Source organism: Fundulus heteroclitus, chromosome 9 (genome assembly GCF_011125445.2).
Source record: "Fundulus heteroclitus isolate FHET01 chromosome 9, MU-UCD_Fhet_4.1, whole genome shotgun sequence".
Taxonomy (NCBI): domain Eukaryota; kingdom Metazoa; phylum Chordata; class Actinopteri; order Cyprinodontiformes; family Fundulidae; genus Fundulus; species Fundulus heteroclitus.
The window spans coordinates 24,601,649-24,627,578 of record NC_046369.1 but is presented as its reverse complement, the minus strand read 5'-3'; the positions used below and the strand labels follow the sequence as shown (position 1 = coordinate 24,627,578).

The 25,930-nt window shown below is 42.6% G+C and overlaps 1 protein-coding gene across 4 annotated transcripts; it reads right to left on the bottom strand.

The window, feature by feature from the left end:
• Positions 1 to 4,199: 4,199 nt before the first annotated feature.
• Positions 4,200 to 25,366, bottom strand: ssbp3b (single stranded DNA binding protein 3b). 4 transcript variants are annotated; one of them, XM_012864840.3, is made up of 18 exons: positions 25,311 to 25,366; positions 24,384 to 24,456; positions 24,170 to 24,231; positions 23,958 to 24,042; positions 11,905 to 11,994; positions 10,867 to 10,941; positions 10,598 to 10,660; positions 9,545 to 9,608; positions 9,371 to 9,444; positions 9,166 to 9,230; positions 9,034 to 9,082; positions 8,748 to 8,783; positions 8,589 to 8,643; positions 8,428 to 8,492; positions 6,094 to 6,172; positions 5,956 to 5,984; positions 5,729 to 5,830; positions 4,200 to 5,629 (listed from the first exon to the last, which is right to left on the bottom strand). In XM_012864840.3, exons 1-18 carry the CDS (start codon positions 25,364 to 25,366, stop codon positions 5,597 to 5,599), a joined length of 1,155 nt encoding a protein of 384 aa, XP_012720294.1. In that variant the 3' UTR covers positions 4,200 to 5,596. The 4 variants fall into 4 exon arrangements, with proteins under 4 accessions (XP_012720294.1, XP_012720295.1, XP_012720296.1 ...); XM_012864841.3 differs by having other exon boundaries at positions 4,200 to 5,626; XM_012864842.3 differs by lacking the exon at positions 10,867 to 10,941 and having other exon boundaries at positions 5,597 to 5,629.
• Between the last annotated feature and the right edge of the window lie 564 nt (positions 25,367 to 25,930).

The following is a 25,930-nucleotide window of genomic DNA, read 5'->3' as shown; positions in this document are numbered from 1 at the left end:
TAAAAAAGCTTGCTTTTTGTTCTGTAGTTTACATGTCCACCATAACCTCTTAACCCGAGGGTCTATTTTCCAAAAAATGCATATTTCATACCTTATAAGACATTTCTCAAATTTGTACAATGCCTAAAACTGCTAGTCTTCTCATCAACCAACACAGAGGTCCAGGAGGATGATCTGGGTGTGAGAATTTGAGAGAAAAATATTCTGGGCCTGAGTTAATGAGATTTAAAGCCCCAACAAATAGATTTAGCCTAAAAAACAAAAACAACAGATGTTTACATACAAAACTTCTTAATTTTGTAGTAAAGACAAAAATAAAAACAATAAATTGTGACTACAACATCTTGGTTACATATCTAGTAAGGTTGGTGTCCCCACAGCACGCTATTGAGAAGGTAAAACATGTTTAGATTGAAACATGTATACCTATACCCTATTGTTTTTGTGCCATTTTGGCACAGTTTGGGCACAATTTTAGAATTTTTTAATTTTTGAACTTGAAAATGTGGGATTCTGTTATATATTTGGTAGATACTTGTGTAGAGGAGTCTCAGATGAATATCTGGACATACAGTGTAATAAGTGGTGTCGGTCTCAGTCCAGCACATTGCTATTTGCTTATATTGTTCATTGTGAGAAAAATTAACTTACTCGTGACATCTTAGCACCACCTCTCCCTCCTGGTCTTGACTCTCCAGACCCTGCTGATTGCCCCTAGTTAAGCCCTATGAACATTTCTACCAAAACAACTAAAAGATATTCCTCCATAGCTACAAACAAACAAAACAAGACAATGAAATTAGTATATACAAACAAGGGACACAGAACCAAGTTATCTATGAGCTCTCTGATACATTTTACTTTCTTTTGGCCTCGCTCTCCGTCAGGTGGCAACCCCTCCAGCACGTGTAGCTCCTTCAGCAACCATAGCTGTCACTACATGTAGTAAAAGCCTTTCAAGGTGCTGGTGCTAGCAACATCCCTAATTGACTCACTACCCTACTTTGTCATGCACTGCACTCCTATAATAAAAAAGATACTGTGCACGACTCATATTACTCAACTAATCTGCAATGTTTTATTTACAAAAAGCTGTTATAGTGGAGTTTATTCCCGTCTAGGTATTTTCCAGAACAGTTTAGTGTCAGTAGAAAACAGAGCCAGTGATGCTTGATGTCCACTTTATTGGACAGCTGATTCGCTGCGGTTTCCTCCGTTACTAATTTTATTTGTAAGGTGCTGTACAGGACTGGCAAAACATTGCTCAGCAATTCTGGGAGGCTGTCAGCCATCCTGGTTGGAGGGACTGTCTGATTTTTACCTCAGCTGACCAGAAGGTGGCAGTGTAGGGGCTGACGCGTCAACACCCAGACGCAAGAAAGTAGCTTTTCTGAGTAGCTGTCTACAGTTGAGACTACTAAAATAGTTAAAAGGTGGAAAGTGATGCTGGAAAGACCATTTAAGAGACTGATATAGATTCTAAACCTCAACCTGTGAAAACCAAAAGTTTTTTAGACAATGCTTTACAACTGCTTTAACTTTAAAACTTAAAATTGCTCAATGGAGCAACTCAACTCATAGGTGACTGAAATGGACATTTTTCCATCTGTGGTAATACATGCTAATGTACGCCCAAGTATTTAATCCCATAAACGTAGAGAAAAGCACAAAAACATTTGTTCTGATCAATTTGTAGAACGCTCCCTGTGGTCCATTTTACAGATTAAACCCATCTGTCAGCCTTTCTCACACCAAAGCCTGATGAGCCCAGACCTGTGGGGCGTTTCTTTTGTCACAAAGGCCTCCATGTGGTCCAAGGTTTCCTCAGGTTGATGGGGCGAGTTTGCCTCCACCAGCGCAGCAGGGTCCAAAGCTGAGGGTTCAGAGATGTCTGTGAACGCTGCGTGGAAATTGGCTCAGTAGTTTATATCTATAGTTATGGTCGTCGTCAGTACATAAGCGCAGATGCAGCTCAAATTAGTAGATACTAATGTTATTATAGCATCCATCCATTCAAGTAAATCAAAGAGAAACTCAAAGATAACCTTTTAACTCCAAATGTATCATATTTGATGCAAATGAGACCTCTACTTCAACAAAGTCAGTATTTTTCTGAACATACAGTTTACAACTTGTAAAATTAACATAGTTTACATGCCCTATATAAAAAGGCAGAAAACATGAAGAAACTTTATTTTTTGGTGTAACGTATCAATTACGATACAAAGAAAATTTGAATGCGTAATATTTTTTTTATTTTATAAAGCAACCAAAAAGATTTTTTTTTTCTTTTATGTCAAGTTTCCTCACAATTACCTGTATCAGGCTTTGACTGATATATTTCCGATTTATTTCAGTTAGTTTTTAAACTTAAGACCTACTGCTAATAAGAGACTCCAATAGTTTGTCAGAAAATTATCACAACACACTTACTGAAAAAAAGGATCCACGGCAGAAAAAATGTGGGACTATTGGAAAGCATGTCTATGTGCAGTACAGTAGCTGCACTCTGCATTTGGTTGTGGTTTCTTTCTTCATCAATGCAGCGTCTCATGGAGATGAGCCCCAGGCTCTCCTCAGAGGTACAGAGAGCCCAGGTTGGTTAAATATTAGCCTTCAGCTCCTCTGCTTTGCTGGTTCTGGCCAGTAACGGCTTCCTCTTGACAATACTCCAGAGATTCTTGGTGGGGTTCAGGTCAGGGCGACCGGCTGGCCAGTAAAGCAAAGTCATGCCATGGTCTTTAAAACACGTGTCGATACTCTTTGCATTGTGTGCAAGAAAATTAAAATCAGCAGCTCCATAAAGTTTGAGAGCGGATGAAACGTGAAGCGCTTTAATATAGCCAGGAAGATGTCTGCGATGGCTTTAAACTAAAAACTTAAATACATAAAAAAATCACAGTGGACTGACACCAGAGGAGAACACTGCTCTAAAAAAATAACTAAACATCACTGGAAACCTGACCTCAAGCTGCTCTACCTTTATTTTCCAAATTAAATGCTAAATTGACTCATCTGAAAAGAGTGCAGTCTTTTTTTCCTTCTTAGCTCAGGTACGATGCTTCTGAGGCCGCCCCGGGTTAATGAGCAGCGTAACACGAGGAATCTGATTTATAACGCTGTCTGTGTGTGGTGGCTCTTCAGACCATGACTCCAGCTGAAGTCCTCATATCCTCCTTCACTCAGCTTTTCACTAAATATATTCAATTGATATCGCAATCAGAAAGGTCCAATCTTTGGTAGAGTTAGGGCTGGATGATATACCAAAAAAAAGCATATTGATAAATTAGAAATAATTTTGATCGATATCGATAATTATCTAAGAAATTAAATATATGCATTTTAAATGCTGCCCTGGCCATTTTTGCTGTTGCTTGCTTACCAATTTTTAAATAAATGGATTCAAACACAACCCTTTTTTTCCAACCAACTTTTTACGAAAACTGTAAGTTTTAAAAATGAGAAAAAGAACACGTTGCTCTCTCAACTCTCTGAAGGCTGATGGAGTTTCCTGGGTTTGTGATTGGTTAGGAGGATACAATGACTGTAGAATTAACCTACACGATAGGCTAAAAAGCACTGTTTTTTTATTGAACTTTTTATTGACACCTGTTTTTTTATATTGAACCATACGTCTATCGATTGATATAGATCGTTATTGAATTATTGTCCAGCCCTAGGTAGAGTATCGCATCTCAGTCGAATATCAGTAACATATCTGGCCATTACGATGGATGCCAGCAGGCCTTAAACGCCGTCACTGGACGGTTATGTTTAGCAGCCGAGATGCTGAAACACACGGAGAAGAGTTGGGACAGCGTGGAAAAATATGGGCTAATCATAATCGATATGGTATTTGTCAGCAAATGTATCGCAAGGAGTAATTTTCCTGACATTACAGTCCTATTTAGGGTACAGCAGTCTGTGGACATCCAGGTCAACACCTTCTGTAGCAGGTTGGCTGCTGGACACCCGTCAACCCAGCAGGCTTCCATATTACCCTGTAGGCCATAACATTTCTCTCTTTTTTTTTTTTTTTAAAGTATTGTATCATCGTCTTAAGTTCAAATTTCCTGAGAAACTGCATTTTGGGTTTTCCTTAGCAGAAACCCATAATCCCCTAAATGACCAGAAGTACGATGAGCAATTGAATTATCCAGGCCCAAATAAAAAAAAAAAAAAAAACGCACACAGTGAAATAAGTTATTGTAAAATTATATTAACAAGCAATCTTTCCTCAATTTGAAATAAAAAAATATCAGCAAATAAAGGCAACATAGGACAGATGTGTATAATGTGTAATGTTAACAGGAAAAGAAACAAAAAAAAAAAACAAAGCTTCTCATCACATTTACAAGACTGATGCTAACCTTATAATGACGCCTACTAGAATCCGTTTAGGAAGCTTTGACTAACCGAATGGTTGGAGCAATATATGTAGTCAAAGTTTGTTTATCAAAATATTAAAAAATAAAAAATAAACTTATCGACGGGATCAAAAAGGGAGGGGATGGGGGGCGGGGGGCGGGGGGTGGGACGGACAACCGGTGGTATAAACAAACGGGCCGTTTTATCGTTAACAAAACCGGACAGAAAAAACACGGAAGGCTACGACGATGAGGAGCACAGAGTGTTAAGCACAGGCAGGTAAGGAGATACACACCACATCTTAAAGCAGGTGTCCACGTAGAGAAGAGCAGCACTAGGTAGTATGTTGTACACAAACCCTCAGCACTCATGCACTCGTTTTTCCCCCCACGCCACAAAGTCTGGCTTCCCTTGACGGCGAACGGCCACCGCGGCAGTCCAGCCGGGAACTGATCAAACTGGGTCGACGGGACTCCATGGGGGACTAAAAGCCACATTTCTCTCACATTTTCCCCTCAGAAATCTCTTTAAATATTAGGACTGGTTTGGGGGGGAGGGGATAGCACATTATTATTATCATCATTATTAAAGGTGGCCGTTGGGTAAAAAGGCAAATTCAGAGTCCTACGTCACCCGACATAGCGAGACTGTATGCATGGCGAAAAAAATAAAAGAAAAGAAAAAATAAAATGAAAAAAAAAAATAAAAAAGGACAAGACAAAAGACTTTCCAAGCTCACAATGCATATGCACACTCTCCAGTGTTTAAATGACAAAAGCGGATATTTCCTGCACATTTTGCACCACGAAGCGATCATTGAAATGTACAAGAGGTAAACGTCAACCTTTTTTTCCTCCTGTTCACTGAGGAGGTTGATGGGACCTGGGGGGGTGGGGTGGGATGGGGAGAAAGGGGGATTCTGCAAAAAACAGGAACATAACACGTGTCATGTTTGCATTTCAGTAGCTGGTTTTTGTCACATGTGTGGCTGTAATAAATGGAGAAAAATCGTCCTTCATTTTTGAGTAAGTAGCAGTTGGTCGCTTGCATTCTGGCATTAGTGTGGAACCAAAATGGCGCCCGTCCCTGATTTTTTTTGTTTTGGCGCTGATGTGTTTGGCCATGTTCTGCTGCGAGTTCAGATCCTTGGAATGATGGCAAATAATGCTGGGTAGGGGTGGTGGGACGGAGGCGGTAGGGAGGCAGGAGGAAGAGGAGGGGGGGGGGGTCACACACTCATCGTCATGGTTGGAGAGTACTGCTGAAGAAACGGAAGACAAGATTAGGACGACTGAACCTCGCCGGGGTTTTCAAGCCAACGTGTTCTCTGAAGCTCCGCTAAAACAGAAGAGCTACTCACGTTCTCGCTCTGGAAGGAGTGGAGGAAGTTTCCACTCAGCTCTCCGTCATCCCTCGGGGTCCCGGGAGGATTGCTAATGCCACTTAAATTGTTTGGGGAATTCTGAAAAAAAAAAAAAAAAAAAAAAAAAAAAGAGGATCTTAAATGTACAGCAGGACATTTCCCCTTAAGTGAGATAAAGCGCTCAAAAGGGGCAAAAGTAAAGAGAGTGGTCGCAACATTTATACCTTGTTCATTCCGTCCATGTCTCCAGAGCCTGCACAAGAAACAGAGAGGAAGGTTTACAGTGACAAGAAGAAAGTGGATGACCGAGGATGACAGTCAGACATCCGCGTGTCGCTGACTTTAATGGCTTGAAGTGTTACCTAGTGATCCGTTCATGTGGTGCGGTTCCATCCCGGCCATGGCCCCCAGAGGCCCATCAGAGCCGGGGCCCATAGGGAACTGAGGGCATAAAAAAAAAGGTCAATGACTCACCTATAAACAGCGCTACAGCAGTTTGTTGCAGAGCAAATTAAAACGCAACCCAGCTACATGCTCCAAATCACCGTAGGGTACAAATTAGATGAGCAGCAAGGAGGTCAGGGCGTATAAAACAGGAGTTCCTCAGTCCAGCTGAAAAATATCTGGAAAATCTCCACTAACATGTCAGGAACCCAGCTTTTTTTGTTTAATCATCCTGTTTTCAGTTCAATTCAATTTTATTTTTATAGAGCCAATTCATGAATCATGTCATCTCAAGGTATTTTCTGAAGTAAAATTCAATCAGATTATACAGATTGGACAATATAGTAAATGGATTACAGTGCAAAACTGGGGTCCACCTCCAGTCGTGCTGCATTTACTGGAAAGATAAGTGGAGGGAAAAGGTGTAGCAGTAAAAAGCTCCTCAAGCCAGAGCAGGACCAGCTACCGGTCCAGGTCCTGATGTATATCCACTAAACTTTAACATCACAAAAGTGGGTCAGCACCGAAATAACACAAGATCAGTGTCGCACATTTTACAGCAACACTGTGGTTTGTCACAGTTGCAGCTGAAAATATGACCAGATCTGTTCATTAAAGCCGTGAAAATATTTCAGAGCCTCTACCGATGTCAACAAGCTACATTTAAGATTTTGTAGGACCGTTATGATCCTCGTGTAACACCTACATAAAGATATAAAAGATAAACGTAGTTATTCACTTACTAGCTGCATAACTGCTATTTAACTTAAATGACTGCTGAAGCAACTTGTCAAAATAAAACGCCCACTCCCACATTAACTCCCATAAGAGCCAACTACTGACATTCCTGTTTGTAAGACATGCCATATTCAACATGCATTGCTGCATGATGAAGGAGTTGATGGTGAACTGGTTTCTGCAAATATGGATGGTTATAAACGCCCCATAAGCTCAGCTGAAGGTGGGGAAAGGAAGCGGCATCAACTCTTGCGAATGCACAGCCCAGATTAGCGCCCTTTTAGGTTTACAGACCAAAAACAAGATGCCTTCTAATAGTAGATGGCATGCTGCATAAATATCTGCCCAACATTCAGGTACTTTTTAGGAATATAAAAAAAACCCTGAAAAACTCCACACTGCAAAAAGGGACTAAAAGTAAGTCAAACTTTCTTGAATATTTGTATTTGATTTGAGCAGATAAGTTTAAAAAAATCTGCCAATGGACGAAGATTTTTGCACTTAAAATAGGAACAACTCATCTCCATCATCTTATTTCAATATGTCTAATTATCTTATTTTAGGGGTAAAAACACTCATTCCACTGGCAGACAATCTTAGTTACCTGCTCAAGTAAAGGATAAATACACTCATTCCAACAAAACTTTACTTACTTTTAGTTCCCCTTTTTGCATTGTAGCAACGAAAAACATTAAACAAAACCATTTTAATCATTGGTCTGATAATGTCAGCTCGGCTGTTTACAGCAAGAGTAAGAAACGTACAAGAGAAACCACGATTACTTGGCATTAATGCCTTTTACGTATTTATATCCTAAAAACCGTGCTACAGCTGCACGCTGCATCTTCTAAATTCAACAATACTCCATTTATAAAACAGGTAATTTACTCAACAGAGACAATTCACTTGCTCCACTGTGCCTCTTCGCACTGCTGAACAGAAGACAAACGAGGCAATCAGGACTCCCTTCATGCGTTGGTCCACGACGGTAAAACGACCTACCAGGACCACCTAGCATCTCTTTGTGCTCTTCTCTCTATTTGGACACGGTCAAGCTTGACCAGTGGCTGTCCTTCTAAACAGCTTTAATACTAACTGCATTGCTGTATCCTCGTTTTTTAAGTCACCGAGTTAAAACGTCGGCAAAACGCACAAAAACACTGAAAATAACCTAAACCGCTCAGATTAATCTGCATGTTGATCTCTTTTATGCAAGCATTTAAGTCCTGAAAAAGCAAGAATAGCTCAAACTGTAGTTGTCCAAGAATTTCTCTGGATGTTTCTAATGTATGAAAGAACTCCAGTAAAGGATTTATTATCTTATTCCTTTGTTTTTCCTATGTCTGTTCATGTACAGCACTATGAATGTCTTGTTACTGAAAAGAGCCATACAAATGAACTTACCTTACCTATCCGTCTATAAGGAAATGTGTTCAGTTCCCATAGCTGACCTTTAAATGGTTATCTATCAGGAAAATGCATAAAAGCTTCCACATCAAGAGCGATGTTCTTACATTATTTCGGTTGCCTGATCCAGTGTTGATCATAGTATACAAGTTGTCGCCAGAGTTGTTTGAGTCTGCGGGGGGACGAAGAAAAAAAATTATTATATTATACATGAAAATGTGAGCATGAGAAAGCCTTGGAAAGCTGCTTTTCCACGAGAAGTGCCGACCTGCAGGGCTGGGCATGATGGGAGTTCCTGGAGGACCTCCGCCACCAGATGCCCCCTTTGGAGAAAAAACAATTACAAAAACAGACGTATTAGAGCCATTTGTCAGAGGAGTACAACCGTTTCTGTAAAAAAATGCACGACTTCAGGGTCCGTCCTCACCCCGTATGCACCAGGAGAGGGTGATGAGTAAGGCATCTGAAACCAAAGACAGAAACATTACCAAGAAAGAGAGAGCAAAGCCCTTCTACACCTCGAGCTGTCATCATTTATCATTCCATCATCCTAATACCATTACGGCTAGCTGTCCAACTGTCTGTGGAAACTATGACACATAATACTACAATTACATCCCAGACTCCAAGGGAGGAGGAGGGGGGGGGGGGGGCAATCTGAAACATCATTTCTGCCACTGTATGTGTGCGTTTTGTTGTGCAGTAGTACTCACAGTGTTGGCGTTGTTGGGATTGGGCCATGGTCGCCCCGTCCCCGGACCCCTACAGGAGGACAAGTTCAGTCGTTCCGCGTATTTATGCAGAAAAATTGTGCGACAGGTTTTCAAAAGAACAAAAGAGCTCACATGTTCACTCCTGGCATGCCAGGACCCATGGCGTTGTGTGGAGGCCTCATACCACCGCCGAAGTTCTGCAGAGACACCGGCGCTTTAACAAAACCTCATTTGGTTTAACATAAGGGACAATTTGGTCGTCATATTAACGGGGACGGCCACTAATGTCATCAAAAGGATGGGGATGCACAGAAATAGACAAACAGTCAGAGCCTACCTGAGGGCCAGGCCCCATGGGCCCCATGCCCCGAGGGCCGCTCATTCTCTGCATCGGCCCCAAATTAGGATGGCCTGGAAGGAATAAAGGCAGCTTTTGGGAAAACAGACAAACCAGGAAACGGCTGATGTTACGAGTGAGAGGAAGATGTGGTAGTTGGGAGAGAATCTGCACCTTGGGGTCGTGTAGGATCCATGTTGGGCAACATGGGATGAGGACCGGGTCCTCCACCAGGAGTCTATGAGGAGCAAAAACCAAACAATACAGCTTAGCTGCAGCTCTAAGCTGTAAGAGTCAACACAACAACAAACCCGATGTTATAGGTTTACAAGCTCGACTGGAAGTCGGTCTTGATAATAAAAGGCAGCAATTAAAGCAGAGCTTCCAGGATTCCTACAGTGTTCTTTCAATTCAAATTCTCTGTCTTTCTTTGGCCAAATATATATAAATTTTAAACCATAACAGAATTTCTTTTAAGAAAAAATAACTTAAGAGACCTGATTTATGTTATTAAAATACTGACAAAGAATAAACTAAGTGACCAGTAAAATGACCAAAAATAAATATACTAAATAAATAAATAAAATAGCCTATTTAGGTGGGGAATAGTACACGAGTTACTGGCGTGTAAGGACACAGACTGCAAGCTCATTTTGCACTGATTCCCTGCACTAGTTGCACAATTGAGGGAGCGCTGGTGGAGAAAAAAACTTGCTTCCCGAAACTTTATATCGCGGATCAAGAGTGGGCAGATAGTTTGTTTGAAGCCCAGGTTTTTAAAACTGCAGACCAACAGCAGCATATCCGCGGGGTCCGCGCGGGGGCTGAAACAGCTCGCGCTGCTAACGGCTGAAACAAGTTGGTTACGTTACCCAGACTTTGTTTTACCGGTTCCTTGCAAGGTTTACAAATCACTGGTTATTTCTGTCAGACTGGCGAACAAGTAAAACCGGTTCTTATTCAAATTCATCTTCTTCTGCATAAAATTAAAGCGCAGAAATTGCTTGATCATTTAGATAACGGGATAGGGAATAAAGTCTAGGAACATTACAGTTTTCCACAATTATCTAACCCAGAGAAATACATTAATCAGTTTCAGATTATTTCCAGACTTCTCCATGATGCTGCGTGGTCAACCTTGTATTTAGCCGGTTCTAGAGCTCTTACTGGCTTTTAAACCAGCCCTGTGACTGCACTGCTGTGTATGGAGGTGTGTGTGTGCACTACCTGGTTGGGCATCCTCATGGGGGGACCCCTCGGACCGCCGGCGAAACGAGGCGACATGAAGGACTACAACATAAAACACAGGGTTCGTTCTAGTTTTAGTTTCAAACACAAAACACAGGAAGCAGCGTTCTAACGTCCTTTCATGTGTAAAGAGCTGTTAAAGCGTCGGAGGCGTAAAAAAAAAGATCCATGTGTGGCCAAATGATAGCAGAAAGCAAAACCAGAGAGGAGGAGCAAAAAGAGAAAGAAAGAAGGAAAGACAGCATTACCTGACTGTGCGGTCCCATCATACTGTTAGGGGGAGGAGGCTGAGGGTGAGGAGAGCCCTGGGGACCAGGTGGACCCTGCAGCATCACACAGAATGATGAGGCAAGGAGGGGAGGGGGAGGTGGGGGGTGGAAAAGGGAAAGGGAAGTGGGGGAGGGGGGTGAGTCAAAAAAGAGAAAAGGAATGTGCAAGAAGGAGCATCAAGAGAAGCAAGGTTACTGCGGGGCAGAGGACGGCTGAAAACTGCCAGAACCAAAGCGCGGTGCCAAAAAAAAACAAAAAAAAAACGTGGCGTACGGAGCAGAGGAGAACAAGCGAACGACAAGAGAAAGGAGACAGTGATGGAGAGGATGTGGGCTCTTTCGCCTGTCAGTCAAGGCATTAAGACGCCTGCTGCATGCAGCATGTTATCACTGCTAATTTCTCTGAATTAACAGCATCAATTAAGCTCCACGCAATTAGCTTTATACCAACACTAAACACTGGCACTTTGGCACTAATGTTGCTGATCTGACAGAATGAGAGGGGGGCTAATTGGGCTGCCTCGCTTTGCTATGGATGGTGGGAGCGTGTGTGCGCGCTCATTTATAGATATCAAAATGACATCGCAGATTAACAAGATGAGAAAGAATGAGCCGCTGCGTGGGTTTTGCTTGTAATTAAAAAAAAAAAAAAAAAGAAGGAAGTATTGGATTTGTGTTGAACAGCTTCCCCAGCGAGTCTGCTCCACACAGGTGCCTGTAAAGACCTTATTGTCCAGAGTTATCGATTTACACTAGGTGCTGCACCTTTCGATTTCTCCATTAGGGGGAAACGGCCGGACCACGCCTCCCCGTTTAAAGCACAGGAGGAGGGGGGGGCCGGACCGGCAGAACATCCCTGTTTGCTGCGTGAGGCACAATGGTAGAAAGGAGGGAGAACCCCAGCCATGGAGGACAGAGACGTAATGAGAGGAATCTATTTATAAAGCCGTCCTGGGGTGAACAGAAAGCGTCTGGAGCGGTTTTTGTGAGTGTGTCTGACGGCAGCGATAGACTTACTTGGAAAAAGCCTGGTGGCATGGGTCCTCCCGGCATGCCCTCGCCAGGAGGCATCCCTCCCATCACGGGGCTGGGGGCTGCTGCTGCACTCTAAGGAGCATCAAAAACAATCAACTCTTATTGTTCTGCACAACGTAAGCTCATCGTAACACATTCAGCTTTAACAGACTGCTGCAGTCATGACCCCCATATAGACGTGCGAATAACCCCCACCCCACCCTGTGTTTCCTGTTTAAGCATAATTTAACCAAGCGACGTGTCGCCGTCTCAGACCTCACTAAGGTATCGACGGTGTCTTTATCGAGGTCTGAGCCCTGCTGATTGGCATCCAGCGCGATCAGATAAGTATCAGAGGGATGCACTGAGTCAGAGGCTCCAAAGTGCTGCTGCACAGCAGGGGCGAGCTGGGCCTATTTCCTGCTCAAACCGCAGCCCTAATTCACTAATGTGCCATTTGCTTCGGTCACACACACACACACACTCCTAATTGACTGAGTTTTTCTTCCCTGCAGCTCAAGCAATCTGAGATGAGCTAATGTCTTTCGGAGCGGCTGGGGTTTAGGCTTCCAGGGAACGTCGACAGAAGCGGGGGAGCGATCTTGCTCCAGATTGTCGCATGTGGACGGAGACAAGCGAGCGACGGCCGCTGCGAGAACGACGGCGTCAGCGTCCGCTGCTGCACGGAGACGTGCTGTAGAGCCTCCCAGGCTCGCAGACGTCGCTGGTCAATAGCCAACGCTCTCTTTTCTTCATCGACTGCGCCCTCCCTAATAATATCTACTCAGGCGGTCCATGTGAAATACCTCAGTGAGGAGAGAAGTGAGACCACAGGGAAAAGGCTAATCCCTCCAACACACACACACACACACACACACACACACACAATAGTAACACTGTTGATTTAAGTCAAGGATTGCTTTTTACCAAAAACGGGGAATGCAAATTAAATAATTTTCCAATCAGTTAATTTTTTTGTATTATTAAGCCTTTATATAACCAGGAAAGTCACCACTGAGATTACCGATCTCTTTTTTAAAGGAGACTGGGCCAAAAAATAAAAATCAAAAAAATTTAAATACACAGATAAGAAACATTAGATGTAAAACATCTTATACAACATCCAAAAAGAAAACTGTAAAATGTGTCAGACAGAATAAAAAACCATGACAATTCAAAGAAGTCGTCTCTAAGACCATAACTCTAGCTTTAAAGTGACTGCAGAAGATCAAGCTGTCAAGCTGTTGCATGTTGTGGGGGCGAGGAAGGCAAAAGCCTTTTTTCCCCCCCAAGTTCGGTGCGAACATTCGGGACAGAGAGCAAGCACCGGTCATCGGTACGCAAAGAGTTTTGCTTGGTGCTCTTTTGTGTTATAATTTCTCGGAAATAAGATTGGAAGAACACCTAGAATTGCCTTTTATGAAGTTTTACCAATTATGGAGCCCGCAGGTAGTCAAAGATGACCGTCCAACCCTAGAATATAACTCGCAACGATGGGTCAAACTATGACAGTTCGTTATAAACCTTAGCGCAGAATGATAAACTGTGGCGATCAGGAGACACTGGACATACGCAAACAGTCACCATAATCCAACACAGACAAAAAAGGTGGCAGAAGACTCAAAAGTTAAGATATTTTCAAGTACTGGTGAGAGGTTTAAACATAAAGTCATTGTGAGCACAGAGATGCTGAAAAATATGGTTAAAATATGTATTTTCTGACGGGCAAAGAAATGTAGGCTTGGAGAGAGAGACCCACGCTTTGAGCAGATAATAGGAAGGCTGACCAGAAAGAATAAATAACCTACCTTCTCTTTTAATATCCTGAATGACGCTTTATTTTCAGAAATTGCTGGACTCTGTTACATGTGGCTACTGATCACTTAATAAATGAACTGATAGCGTCATACTTGGTGAATAACTCCGGTCGGTGCATCTGGTTTCTGTCCTCTGACACCAGCATTCATAGCCGTGGCGGCTGCACACCCTTTAGGGACGGGACGCCCATCGGCTAATGAAAGCCCGATCAGAGCATCTCCAGCAAACACAGACGCGTTTTCTTCGCCGATTCCTCAACTTCAGTCAACTCCCTGTCCAAAATGTATGCAGCTAGAAGTGACATTACTTCTTACATTTAACCTGAAGATCGTTTTATTATCGACAGCCTGAACAATAAATCAAGTTTTTGTTAACTTGATCAGCAAAAGCCGTACTTGACGGCTCGTTAGCCGCACGTTCATCCTCGCTACGGCAATCAGTGTCGTCAGACATTTAGTTGCTGGGTTTGTTGTCTCTCTATGTGGAAAACATTCATGTTGCTGCCAACAAAACCACAGATCTAATACACACAAACACAAACACACACACTGTGTAGGAAGCAAAGCCACATCAGTGGATGGGGCAGTTCTGCTTGCTTCATCGATGACCAACCTTCCGGCCTCACACGTCATCAAAAGGACGACGTCTACAAGCCTGTCCTTACGGCAGGATGACAGCGACTGGTTCTGTCGGCTGTTCTCTCTAAACACTTCCTGTAAAGCAGATCCTCTTCACATCAAAGTAATCAGTGAATATGTTTCTGACCCGATGCACCGTGCATCAGGTCTAGCCGTGTGTCCAGCGTGGCGGCGCTTTGAAACGCGTGTTGAGAAATCCAGGCGGCTTTTTTGGGAAGCATGCATTGAGGTTTGTGTTGATGACGTTGGCACACGTTTCCCAAAATAAGAGGCAATGAAATGCTGCTGATTCACTCATCACATTTTTGTTTTGTGGGGGGGATTCTGTATCTATTAAGATCATATTCAAAGTGTATTTATTGGCATCACAAACACCATTTATTTATCCAATTTAAAGCTTCACAGCCTCAAAGTCATGCCATTGTAACCACTCTGCCTGTTTGACATGTACTCTGTACCCGATGGCTCAAACAAAGCATCGTGCCACGTCAACAAAGCTGACGTGGCACCGCCTGGCAGTCGGCTCGTCAGTACCTGACCAATCAGCGATCGCAGTTTGTCCCAAAGTGAGACGCCTCTCACCTGCGAGAGCTGCAGACCCTTTACCTCCGACAACATCGCTGGGATTTTACATAACGAAAGCACTGCGGCCTGAGGGATTTTGTTAACAAAAATAAATACATAAATAAATAAATATCGGTCAAAACGGTTAAATGTCGTCAGCGGGGAAAACAAAATCCAGAAATGCTTCATCCTGAACGTTTAGAGCAGGGGTCAGCAACCTTTACAACCCGCAGAGCCATTTTTGCCCTCGGTCCAGCTAAACTAATTTTGTTTAGAGCCACAAAAGTTACACATCTCTTTGAAACAAGAGCTTGTTTTTATAGTATATTATAGGACATTTGTTTACATTTTTTTTTTATTAAAGATTAACAGTTTTTATTATTTAACCAACAGTATTTTTATGTTTAGGTTTAATGCATTTTCTTCAATTGGACATTTGACTTTTATAGCAAATGGCATCAAAATGATTAAAAAGCAAGTTGTTTGACAAAAAGATACTTGATTTAGCTAAAGTAAAATATTCTATACACCATTAGTTTCTTTCTTTCTGGAAATGCTATGCATATATTCCAGACCTAAATGCATCCTAAAGCTAGCAATTTTAAATTACCTTTACATTTAGAAACATTGACCAATTATTTCCTCCCGTATTTTTGGTGTAAGTTTTTAAGAGCCAAAGCTGAAGGTGTGAAGAGCCACAGGTTTCCGACCCCTGGTTTAGAGGGTGGTACATAGTTTAGTCCTTTCCCAAAACCTAAATGGAGTCTAGAAAAATGTAAAAGATGGATATACGGCCAACATCAAGAGCCGCTGAACACAGCAGTGATCATGTTCTTCTGTACAAAAGGAACTAAATATTTCTTTAGAATGACATTGTATATATAATGGTTTCATAAGTTGAGGCTTTGTTAACTACGACCAGTTAACAGGACCCTGATTTTACACAAAGCGTTTAATAGGTAAGGTAAAGTCAAATTTGAACTCCTAATACAGAAGTTCGGTGTAAATTCTTGCCATGGATAGCAAGACGGCAGCATGAAAACATCTACTGCTGGCTGCAGTAACTATTTTAGCTTACTAACATATATTTTAAGTTGTGTATTTCAGCTTGGGCTTCGATTTTGTCCGTGGTTACTTTGAAATAACTTTCACCGTCTTTGCTGTCGGAGGCTAGATCGGCGCGGGGTACGCTCCCGCACGGGCGGAGCCATCTTAAGGCCGCCGTCACGGCTACCGCACGGAAAGCCGCAGCGCTTCACGAGGCTTCGTCTCTCCGTCGCGGCTCAAGAACGGCTGCACGGTTGAGAACGTAACAAGTGTTTTTGCATAAAATCTAAACCTCAACCTGTTTCACAAGGTGAGAACTGCTCAGACCAGTCAGCGTGAAGGGTGACGTCAGGACTACACCCAGCGCGACAACAGAGGAAGACTCGCCTGGCAATGCGTTTACCCAGCCTGCCAGGCCTGACAGGTGTACACACAGACTGTGGGAGATCAATATAAAAATAAAAAATAAATCATTTATAGAACGAACAGTGGGAAATCATGCACAAATAAAGTCTTTAATGACGTGGAATTGAGCTGCATCTTTGCCCACTCTAGTGCTAACATTAACCAGCGTGCAGAGATACCCAATAAAGGTGATTAAATGCATCACTATTTCACAGATAACATTTGGAGTTGGGCTTCTTTCTCTATGCTTAAACCTCTGCAAAGTTCAAGTGGGTGTGTGCGCACAGTGCACCGCTTCTCTACGCAGCAGCAGCACACCTGATGCCCCCCCACCACCACCCCCCACCACGCCATTCCTGCCTCGCTGCAGCTTTCCTGCTTTCGGTGACAAGACACGACCAAAAATAATTGAATAATTTTGCTACAGCAGAAAGCGAGGAAAAGCAGACAGACGAGCCAAAGTCAACCTGGGAAAGATGCTTACAGTCCAGAGATCATTACAGTGAACTAGATCATCATCTTCTAAAGGCATTATATGCCAGCTAGGAACATCCAACGAGGAATTAAAAGAGTGACGGGTTTGTGGGGGGGTGGAAATCTGACTGCCACATATTACTGCCCAAGCAGAGATGGACAAAGTTAGCCGTAATACTACTTTGTATGTCTTGCATATTCAGTATGGACCTTTTTCAGGGTTCCTACAGCATAAGGGAAGTTAAATTCAAGACTTTTTAAGACTTTTTAATGCCACTTGAAATAAAAAGTTAAGACCAACAAGATAAACCTTGTTGCGACAACTTCACCCAAATGTTTATTTTAACATAAACTATTACTTTGTGGCCCAGTAGACATGTTTAAAAATTTTTAAAAACATTCCATATAGGAATAAAGCTAAAAAACACATAAATTACAGATATATTTTTAACAACTACTGAACTGAATGCATAAACTTTGTTTTGTTCCCTACTAAAATAAACTATAAATCAGTGCCAACTCTTTTTCTCAGCTATGGTCCGGCCGCAACAGTTTTTATTGGTTCGGGACAGAACCAATAATGGTTACATTGTATGTGCTGATTAAACAGATTACACACTTATCTTCATGGTTGTACTGATTCAACTTGTTTGCTAAGGCCTATAACCAAACGGAGCAAAGCTAGACAGGTTTGTTGACAAGAAGAGGCGGTAATTGTGAATCAAAAATAGTTTTCCACAGGACATTTTGTTTTGACTATGAGCCAATAAGAAATCTGTGAATTGGTTTCCTCTAAAAAAAAAAAATCCAGCTTGACAGTTCTTGTCTTTGGACGGGTAACTTTACAAAAGAACATAATGTTTTTTTAAAGCTTACAAACCATTCTGCATTTTCATTGCAATAGTTTAACCCTGCTTCAATATTGTACATTTAGCTGCTGAATAACTTACATGGCATTTATTAATCATATGCTCAAACCCTTTTTAGAAGAATAAATTGGCTAAATGGTACAAATATATAGTCATGTAAAACTTGAAAGGTAACAGCATTTTTTTTTTTAGTAAATGCAGTTTGTTTGCAAACTTCACCAAGAAAGAAAAACTATTTTTCACAAACATTTATTGACCAAAATAATTGTGAGTTCTTTTTTCTTTTCCATAATCACGTTTGGAGTCCATTGGTATGGGTGAAAAACCTTTAATTTAACTATGTTATATGTAAATGTAATATAAAGGCTTCAGAAAGAATGTGTGATTTGAGATTTTAAGGTTATTTATTTCCATAATTCAAATAAAATACCTGCAACTGGCTACAGAAACCGACATGCCATGGTTAAGTACATCTGCACAGATCGGCTTGTTTATGAGCAGGAAGGGATGAAACCCTGAAAACGACGAGTGTAGGCCGGGGTGGCCCACCAGTTCACCATCAACTCAATGCCTTATTACATAAACCTAAACAGTTTTTAACATTTTGATATCAAATTTTCTTATTCTTTAACAGATTATCAACCTGAACACGTTCTCTATTAAAGAACTGACGTGATTAATTACATTAGTTCACGCAACTGCAACAAAGATGGCCAAACGGCAGACGTGCTTAACATCCTGGCTGGAAAAATAAAGCGAATGTTAATATCTTTTCTAAATAAATGTGTTTTAATAAGATGCTAAAAGGAGCTGCAGGTGGTGCTGGACGCTATACAAAAACTAACCACCACTCTCCGCTGCTAAGAGTATACACCAGGCTTGGCTAGGGCTTTAATCGATTAATTCGAATTTACGATTTTCAAGATTTTTGGAAATTAAGTATTTTGTTTTGCCAATGGACTCATTGGGCTTCCACGAGGAGAATAGACAGCAATGCTGAATATGTTTAGAAAAATATACTGTCCAAATATTGTATTAACCATAAGACGACGTACTTTAATTTACAAGTGAAGCCAGTTCTTAGCTCATTGTGTAAAAACACTAACAGTGAACATTTAGTTACATTTTCAGGGCCGCCATCTTGTTTTACAAGCATCTTTCACAGCTTGTATTTAGTTGCACTTTGAATTCAGTTAAACTCTCAGACGAAATGTTCAAAATACAAGCATGTTTTTTAAAATAATTTCTTTAATTTCTTTACTTAAAATGAAAAGGGAGGAAAAAATAATCGATTAATCGGAAATGGTATAATAAAACCCGAGATTTTATATGTAAGCCGTATCACCCGGTCCTCGGCTTGCCAATTAAAGTCCATCCAGAGGGGCCAAATTTATTTTTCATTTAACAAAGGCATTAAAGCAGGACGCTTAAAATTACCTTCAAGCAGTCCTGAATGGCAGCAAGCAGATCTATTGAGCAGCTCTGATACCTGTACTGTTATTTATACTTTGTTAATATGTTATTTCCTCTTGGGACAGCGTGTTTAATACCAACCCAAACAAAACTGGAAGCAGCCGTTTCTTATAGACAAAGACTGATTTACATTTCTGGCTTCTTTTATACAACAGCAACCCCCCCCCCCACTGCCCACTTCAACAGAAATCTTCCTCGACCTGAGAGCAGGATCTTCCAGTAAAGGCGTAATCCAACGTGTTTCCCATATAATTACACTCTGCAAATGTTTGAAACCCCTTTTGCAGAGGAGGATTTACCATTTACCAAGCTAAAAGAAGAAGCCATGTGCACGGAGACTTCCAGGCATGTCTTGCTAGATCTTTATCAGAAGCTTGTGAAGCCCACAGCGGTGCCTGGGTGGACCGTCCCAAACAGATTGATGCGGCTCGCTGCTTTAAAGGAGCCTCGCCTGGCGACAGACGCTCTGCCAGCAGAAGGAGGCAGATGTCTTAGCCTGGCCTGAGGCTCAGTCCCCCCCCTTCGTCTGGGGCCTTCCTCACAACCACCCAGGAGACCTCCCCTCCCCCCTCAGCCGTGATTCAGCACGTGTACATGTGTGCACTTCAAAAAGGACTCGGAGCCACCTCAGCCAAATAAATACTCGGACCGGCGGGTTACAAAAGGGCAGCGGACGTGACCGCGCTCCTTTTTCCCCAACAACAACAAAGGAGGTTGCGTGGGCAAAGGCGCAACGCAGGGAGGAAGAAGGAGGCAGAGGGACGCGGGGACGTCTGGGGTAGCAGAGGGAGACGAACAGAAAGTAGAAAAGTCCAGCGTTTTGAGTGGATGAAGGAGAAACGATGCAGGTGTTTTAACCCGGCGCTCCTTTAACAGCCTCACTCCTTCCGCTGGAAGCAGCGCTCAAAAAAAGGGACACCAGCTCGTATGTTTATCTTGTAAATGTTTAACCATCAATCAACATCATAAAACCTGGTCTGGATGCTCTGCCTCCCCGCATAGTTGCTTAAAGCGCCGATTCTCGTCTCCCTCCTCCTCCTCCTCCTCCCCTTTTCTTTTTATTCCCTCGGCTCCTCCGCTGTGGTGGATGCTGGGCATATGCCACAATGCCACTCCCTATTCCCTTTTTCTCCAATCTGCCCTCAGCTCGGTGACAGCCATCAATCAGCGGCTGCACCATGGCGACGAGGCCCTCGGGGAGCGTTGGGCAGACCCACAGTGAAAATGTCGGGGCTTTACGAGCGCTGCTGGCTAACAGAGAGGCACTCACCTCCCCCACGCCGAGACAAAGGCAAGGGTCCAAGGACTAGTACTGTCCGCACACACACACACACACACACACACACACACACACACACACACACACACACACACACAGACCCATGCTAGATTGACCCCTAATAATCACAAAGAGGCAATATCAGAGCAGGGGCAACCACGAGACGTGAGAGAGGAACTCAGGCTACGGGAACTCAGTGGCTCCACTGTTTCACCGCTCCTTCATTTGCCCCGATGTTTTCCAGGAGGAGAAAATTGTCTCGGTCCAAAGCAAAGGAAGCGAGTTAAAGGTTCACGCCAAGGGTGGGCAATTATTCTCCTCAAAAAGAAAAAAAGAAAAAAAGTCACACAAGCAACTGCTGTCGAGGGCTTAACTATTGGGCGAACAGGGTTTTCCCTAATTTAAAATGAGCTAAAGATAAACTGTAAATATGAAAGTGTCCCCTTCCTGGACACGCAGCGTCCAAACAAACTGTGACTCACCATACCAACACTTAAACATTTATATTTACTTATACAAAAAATGTTTAGATGTTACAAAAACACTTGCTGGAGCGAGGCAGGTCCTTAACTCCACCGTATGCCGAGTCTGATCAGGTTTAATTCAAGTTGAACATCTCAAAAACGTCCAGGTAGACATTTTATTTCAATTTCTTCTTTAAAACTCCAACTGAACTTGTTTATTCAGTATAAACTGACATTTTTTAGGATATCTCGTTGTGTATGTGGGCTTAGAGTCTGCTCAAAATAAGGCGCCTCTAAAAGGACAGGTGTAGCGACCAAAACTCAGGAAAAAAAAAGTAAAAGCAACGTCTCCAGAGTTATAGGATTACAACTTTGTCAATATTATATTTCCCAATTTTCACGTCGCCTGGACGAAGACACATAAAGGAAATGCCCAGGTCTTGTTTACACTGTGCATCCAAAAACTCGTGATTATTCTTTATAATGAAAGAAAATCACTATTAATTTTACCATTAAGAGCGTTACCATGGGCCAAGGAAGTTTTGACCAGATATCAGAATCCACTGGTTTCCCTTTAGCTGGCTCTGATCGGTAATCAGCAGGTCAGACATTAAGAGAATTGGATTCCCACATTTCTGTTTTGTGCAAAAGCACTTAGAGTAAAAATGGCAAAATATATATATATATATATATATATATATATAAATAAAAATGGTATGCAATTGGTGTCAATCAGAAAAGTTTGGTCGGTGCATCTCTAGAAACGTCTGCAACCACACAGAAAAGTTTGAGCCAGAGCAGCCTTAAGAGGCGTTGTAATACTAATGCCATGCCAGTGGGTGGCGCTGTAACGTGTTCACTGAAGTGAAGATGGAATAAAAGGGAAGAAGAGCAGGGAGAAAGCAACAAACGCAGGCAGGAGAGAGAAAAGGACCGTTTGTGTGGAGCGTCTACACGGCGGTGGAGGAGGAAAAAAATCCAGAATGAACAGAAGAGCGTCTGAAACAACTGCAGCTCTGAAGTTCACCATCGCTGGTGTCTGTGTTAGCGGGTGTGCGTTAGGCGAGTTCTATGTTGGTTCGCATGGGCAAACACGCTAGCACACCTAAACAGTGGATCCCAGATCCAGAGGCCAATCCCTCCCCACTCTGATGGTCAACTCTGCACAGACATCTCTGTCCTGACCCTCTGCTCTCCTGAAACACCACCAAGAGCTAGCCAAAGAACCCGAGCAAACGGCACCGGGTTTCGTTAAAAATAGAAATGTGTCGTGTTTCCACTGTCCGTATACACCACGGCGGCTCGATTTGAAAACCGACTCCAGGGTGGAAGGGTTTATAAACGCCACTCAGAAAGTTTATCTAGTGGTGATGCCTTTTTCCAGCAGGGAGTGTTTGAACGCGTGTTGTTGAGTTTTAAATAACATACCGCCTACTAGTGGCGTGGCGGGGACATTACACCGTGCTTAGCTTCTATTTTTCCTCACCAGTGTGTTCTCTACGGAGATTGCAATTAAAATCCTGTCATCATGGGGATGTGTTAACAGAAGCAGAAGAACAATCCCCCCTTTTTAAAGGATGTCCTGTGCACCGGGCCTGAATCATGCTGGAAACTCGTTCACCTCAAAATGTTCCTCCTGCACTCGCTCTGCTGACAAATCTTAATGTTACTCACTAACGCTGGTTTAATCTTCCAGGAAGAAAACACGGTGACACCCGACTGACAGAAAAGGACAGGGGCCACAAACAAGCAGTCCACACTTTCTTTAATCTGTGCAAGACTCTTTTTTTTTTTTTTATGTCCCTTTTCTGAGTGCCGGTTCAAAGCAGGAAATAGAGCAGCGAATGGAAACACCTCGCCTTCAATCTCCGAAACAGCATAATTATCAACATGCAAAACACCCCCCACCCGTACAAATATGAAAATGTTGCCATAAGAGAAACAATGTACAACCAAATGAGGCGCAAGTTGTGAGCGACACCTCATAAAAGGGAGCGCACAGATCTGCAACTACTGCTCTTTCAGATCCATTAGAGTTATGACTCTGCAAGCTCCGTGTTTCAACACGCAGTCGAGCCGACGAACCAGCCGGCAGCCAGAGATCGTTATCGAAACAAAAATAAAGCTGTGTGCAGAAATATTCTAATATTGTGTCTAAACCTCCCCCCCACACACGCGCACACACACACACACACAACAGAGACGGGGATTAGGAGGAGAACGCTCGACAGGTCTGACTCAAGAAATGCTGACATCAGCTTCATTTTCCCCAGCAGCCTGTGATGCTCGTTGTTTGCCCGCCAACAGATTTAAAAAGTGGTCCAAATTGCTTCGGTTGTTGGGCGCACAGTGCAGAATGCAATATGATAAGCACTTCCCAAAAGAAAATGCAAACATAGTTGAAAAAGGGAAAAAAAGGCCTGCAGAAAATGTTTTTATATCCTAAAAACGGACCAGGACTGGCCCACAAGTGACCGGCTAGCCTGTATAGCAGTCGTATCACATTAATAATGTTTTGTTCGGGATTTGAACATCACAAGAGAGATAATAGTCGGTTGATCCAAATCGAAATAATTAAAAAACATAATTCCAGCCTGAAACTGCAGATGTGATGTTTACATTACTTTCTACCAGTAGGGGAGATCGGGCTTTTCTTAGTTAACACAGAATTTCTTTGACGTTTTTCTAGAGAACCTAAGCAATAAAAAAAGGGAAGAAAATGAGCTCCAGCCTCGTTGATGGAGGTAGTTGCTTAGAATCCAACAGAAAACGATTTTTCCCAATTTAAGCATCAAACCCCGTTCTCTGCTTTTCGTGAAACTCATAAAAAGTGCAACCAAGAAAACAAAAAGTTGCATTTATAGACAAAAAGTGTTTTGTGGTGGTGTGGTTCGTACTTGCTCTTTAAATCATGGGGAAAAATTGGCCAATTTATTGATAATCCAGCAGGGAGGGGAGTTAAAAAAAAAAAAAAAAAGCAACGTCTTTAGTACTTTAAAGAGAGGTCCATGTGATCAGTACTCACGTAGTCATGGAAGGCCTTCGCTTCACTGGAGTGGTCACATGTCTCTCTCCTCTCTGGTGCGGCGCAATACAAGTCCCAGAAAACGCTGTAAAAAAAAAAAAAAAAAAGAAAGAAAGAAAAAGAGGGGGGGGGGGGGGGGAGGTCATGAAACAACGGAAACAACACAAACAAGCCTTGGACATTTTGTCACATCATGACGAAATGGGACTCACCACCACCAGGAATGTAGGAATCCTGGGGGCTCTCCGAGGGTTATGTTTTTCTCCCACCGGATCTGTGATGGGACACATTGTGATCATCATCATCAACAGATTCCACAGCTGAACTGGTTTCATTAAAAAAAAAAAATAATAATAAAATAAAACGTTTGACTAGATGGATGATGGTGGATGGTGCGGCTGAACTTTTACTCCCATTCCTACATACCTCTGATAAAAAGGTCTGTGCAGACTTCTGTGCTCCTATGTGTAACAAATATTCATAGACATATAGAGCCAACCTGCATGGGGAGAGAGAGAGGGGGGGGGGGGGGCAAAATGGAAGAAAAGGGACAAAAAAAGCATTAAAAACTGTTAATAATGCGTGGCTTTGTTGTATAACCATGCCGCTTTATGGTTGATTCTTCCTGTAAATAGAACAGTGGGTGAGCAAAGTCGGCTACAGGCCCTGTGAACAATGGCTGCCAAATAGCTCAAGCCAAAAAAAAAAAAAAATTTAAAATTAAATGGGGACTGAGATGCAAGCCTAGCCTGTTGAAGGTTAGCGGCGTTTAATGTTACGTAGTCGGTAAATAAAACTGGATCGTTCACGGCACACACACACACACAAAAAAAAACAACAATCCTGAGAAGGCTGTGCTGTGTTAGCTTTGTGTGTTGGTGCCACTGATGGGGCTTGAGGGTGATAAAAGCGAAACCTTTCCAGCCACGGAGCGCAACAGAGAAAACAATGCGCTGTAGCGCCGCGCTGTTATTGTTTGCTCCTTTTCCGAGCTCTCGTTTCGGACAACCCAGAGAACAAAAAAAAAAAAAAAAAAGATAAAAAAAAGAATAAAAAATGAAACCGTCTCCCGGAGTCCGCTTAAATTAAAGCACCGCCAGTCCGGCCCCTGGAACCGACCGGGGGAGGTGGCGGAAAAAACAACAGCGAAAAAAAGGCTAAAGGCAGGAGAAGCACGGCTTCAGAGCGAGGAATGGCGAGCAGACAAGGCGGTTCATTCAATTCCATTCTCGGCAGGAGGAAATCGCCTCTTGCTAGCCTCCATCCAGCGAACAACACAAAGCAACTTATGAGGCGGAGAGAGAGAGAGCGAGAGGAAAAAAATACGGAACAAATAAACGTTTCTCGGCTTACTTTTCTCGTGCTTGGCTGTCCGACGGCACCGGGGTGCCTTTGCCTTTGGGGAACATTGTTTTGTGTGGGAGGACGCCCGCCTTCTCGTTCTTTTTTTCGCTATTTCATCTGTCAGACCATCGCGGCCGCCAACCGCACTCCTCCTCGATCCAACGACTCAACCGAGCCTGGTCCGGGGGGAAGAGGCGGGGCCTCCGTGAGCGGCAGCACGCGCGGCCAATGGGAACGCAGCGCCGGCCTTAAGGCCCGCCCCTTTCTGCTCGCCGTTTACAGTTCTGACGTCTAAATATCAATGAGCTCGATTTAAGGAACAAATTCACTGTTCCCTTGTTAATTGCTCCAAAACACACTATTGTGGTTTGTTGTCATCTTTTTTTGTCAAGATTATTTACCGACATTAGAGATTGTGGGATTTGTGAGTTATGTCTTGCGTGAATAAAACATGAACCAGGAACTGGTTTCATTTATTAAAGCAGTCATTTAGAGATTACACAAAATTCATTTAGAAAAGTTTTTGGTTAAAGAGCACGTGCTCAAAAAAGAAAATCCACACACACACACAAAAAAATATTTTTATAAGAAATTATTATCCTAACCATTTTTTCACATTCAAACAACAT

What these genes read in the sequence shown, in the direction of transcription:
- ssbp3b (XM_012864840.3), bottom strand. Translation starts at nt 25,366, where the DNA reads ATGTTCCCCAAAGGCAAAGGCACCCCGGTGCCGTCGGACAGCCAAGCA. An exon ending in TGCCACCAGGCTTTTTCCAA is followed by an intron (nt 10,942 to 11,904) that starts GTAAGTCTATCG and finishes GTGATGCTGCAG; the next exon opens with GGTCCACCTGGTCCCCAGGG. An exon ending in ATCCCAACAACGCCAACACT is followed by an intron (nt 8,784 to 9,033) that starts GTGAGTACTACT and finishes CTTTGGTTTCAG; the next exon opens with ATGCCTTACTCATCACCCTC.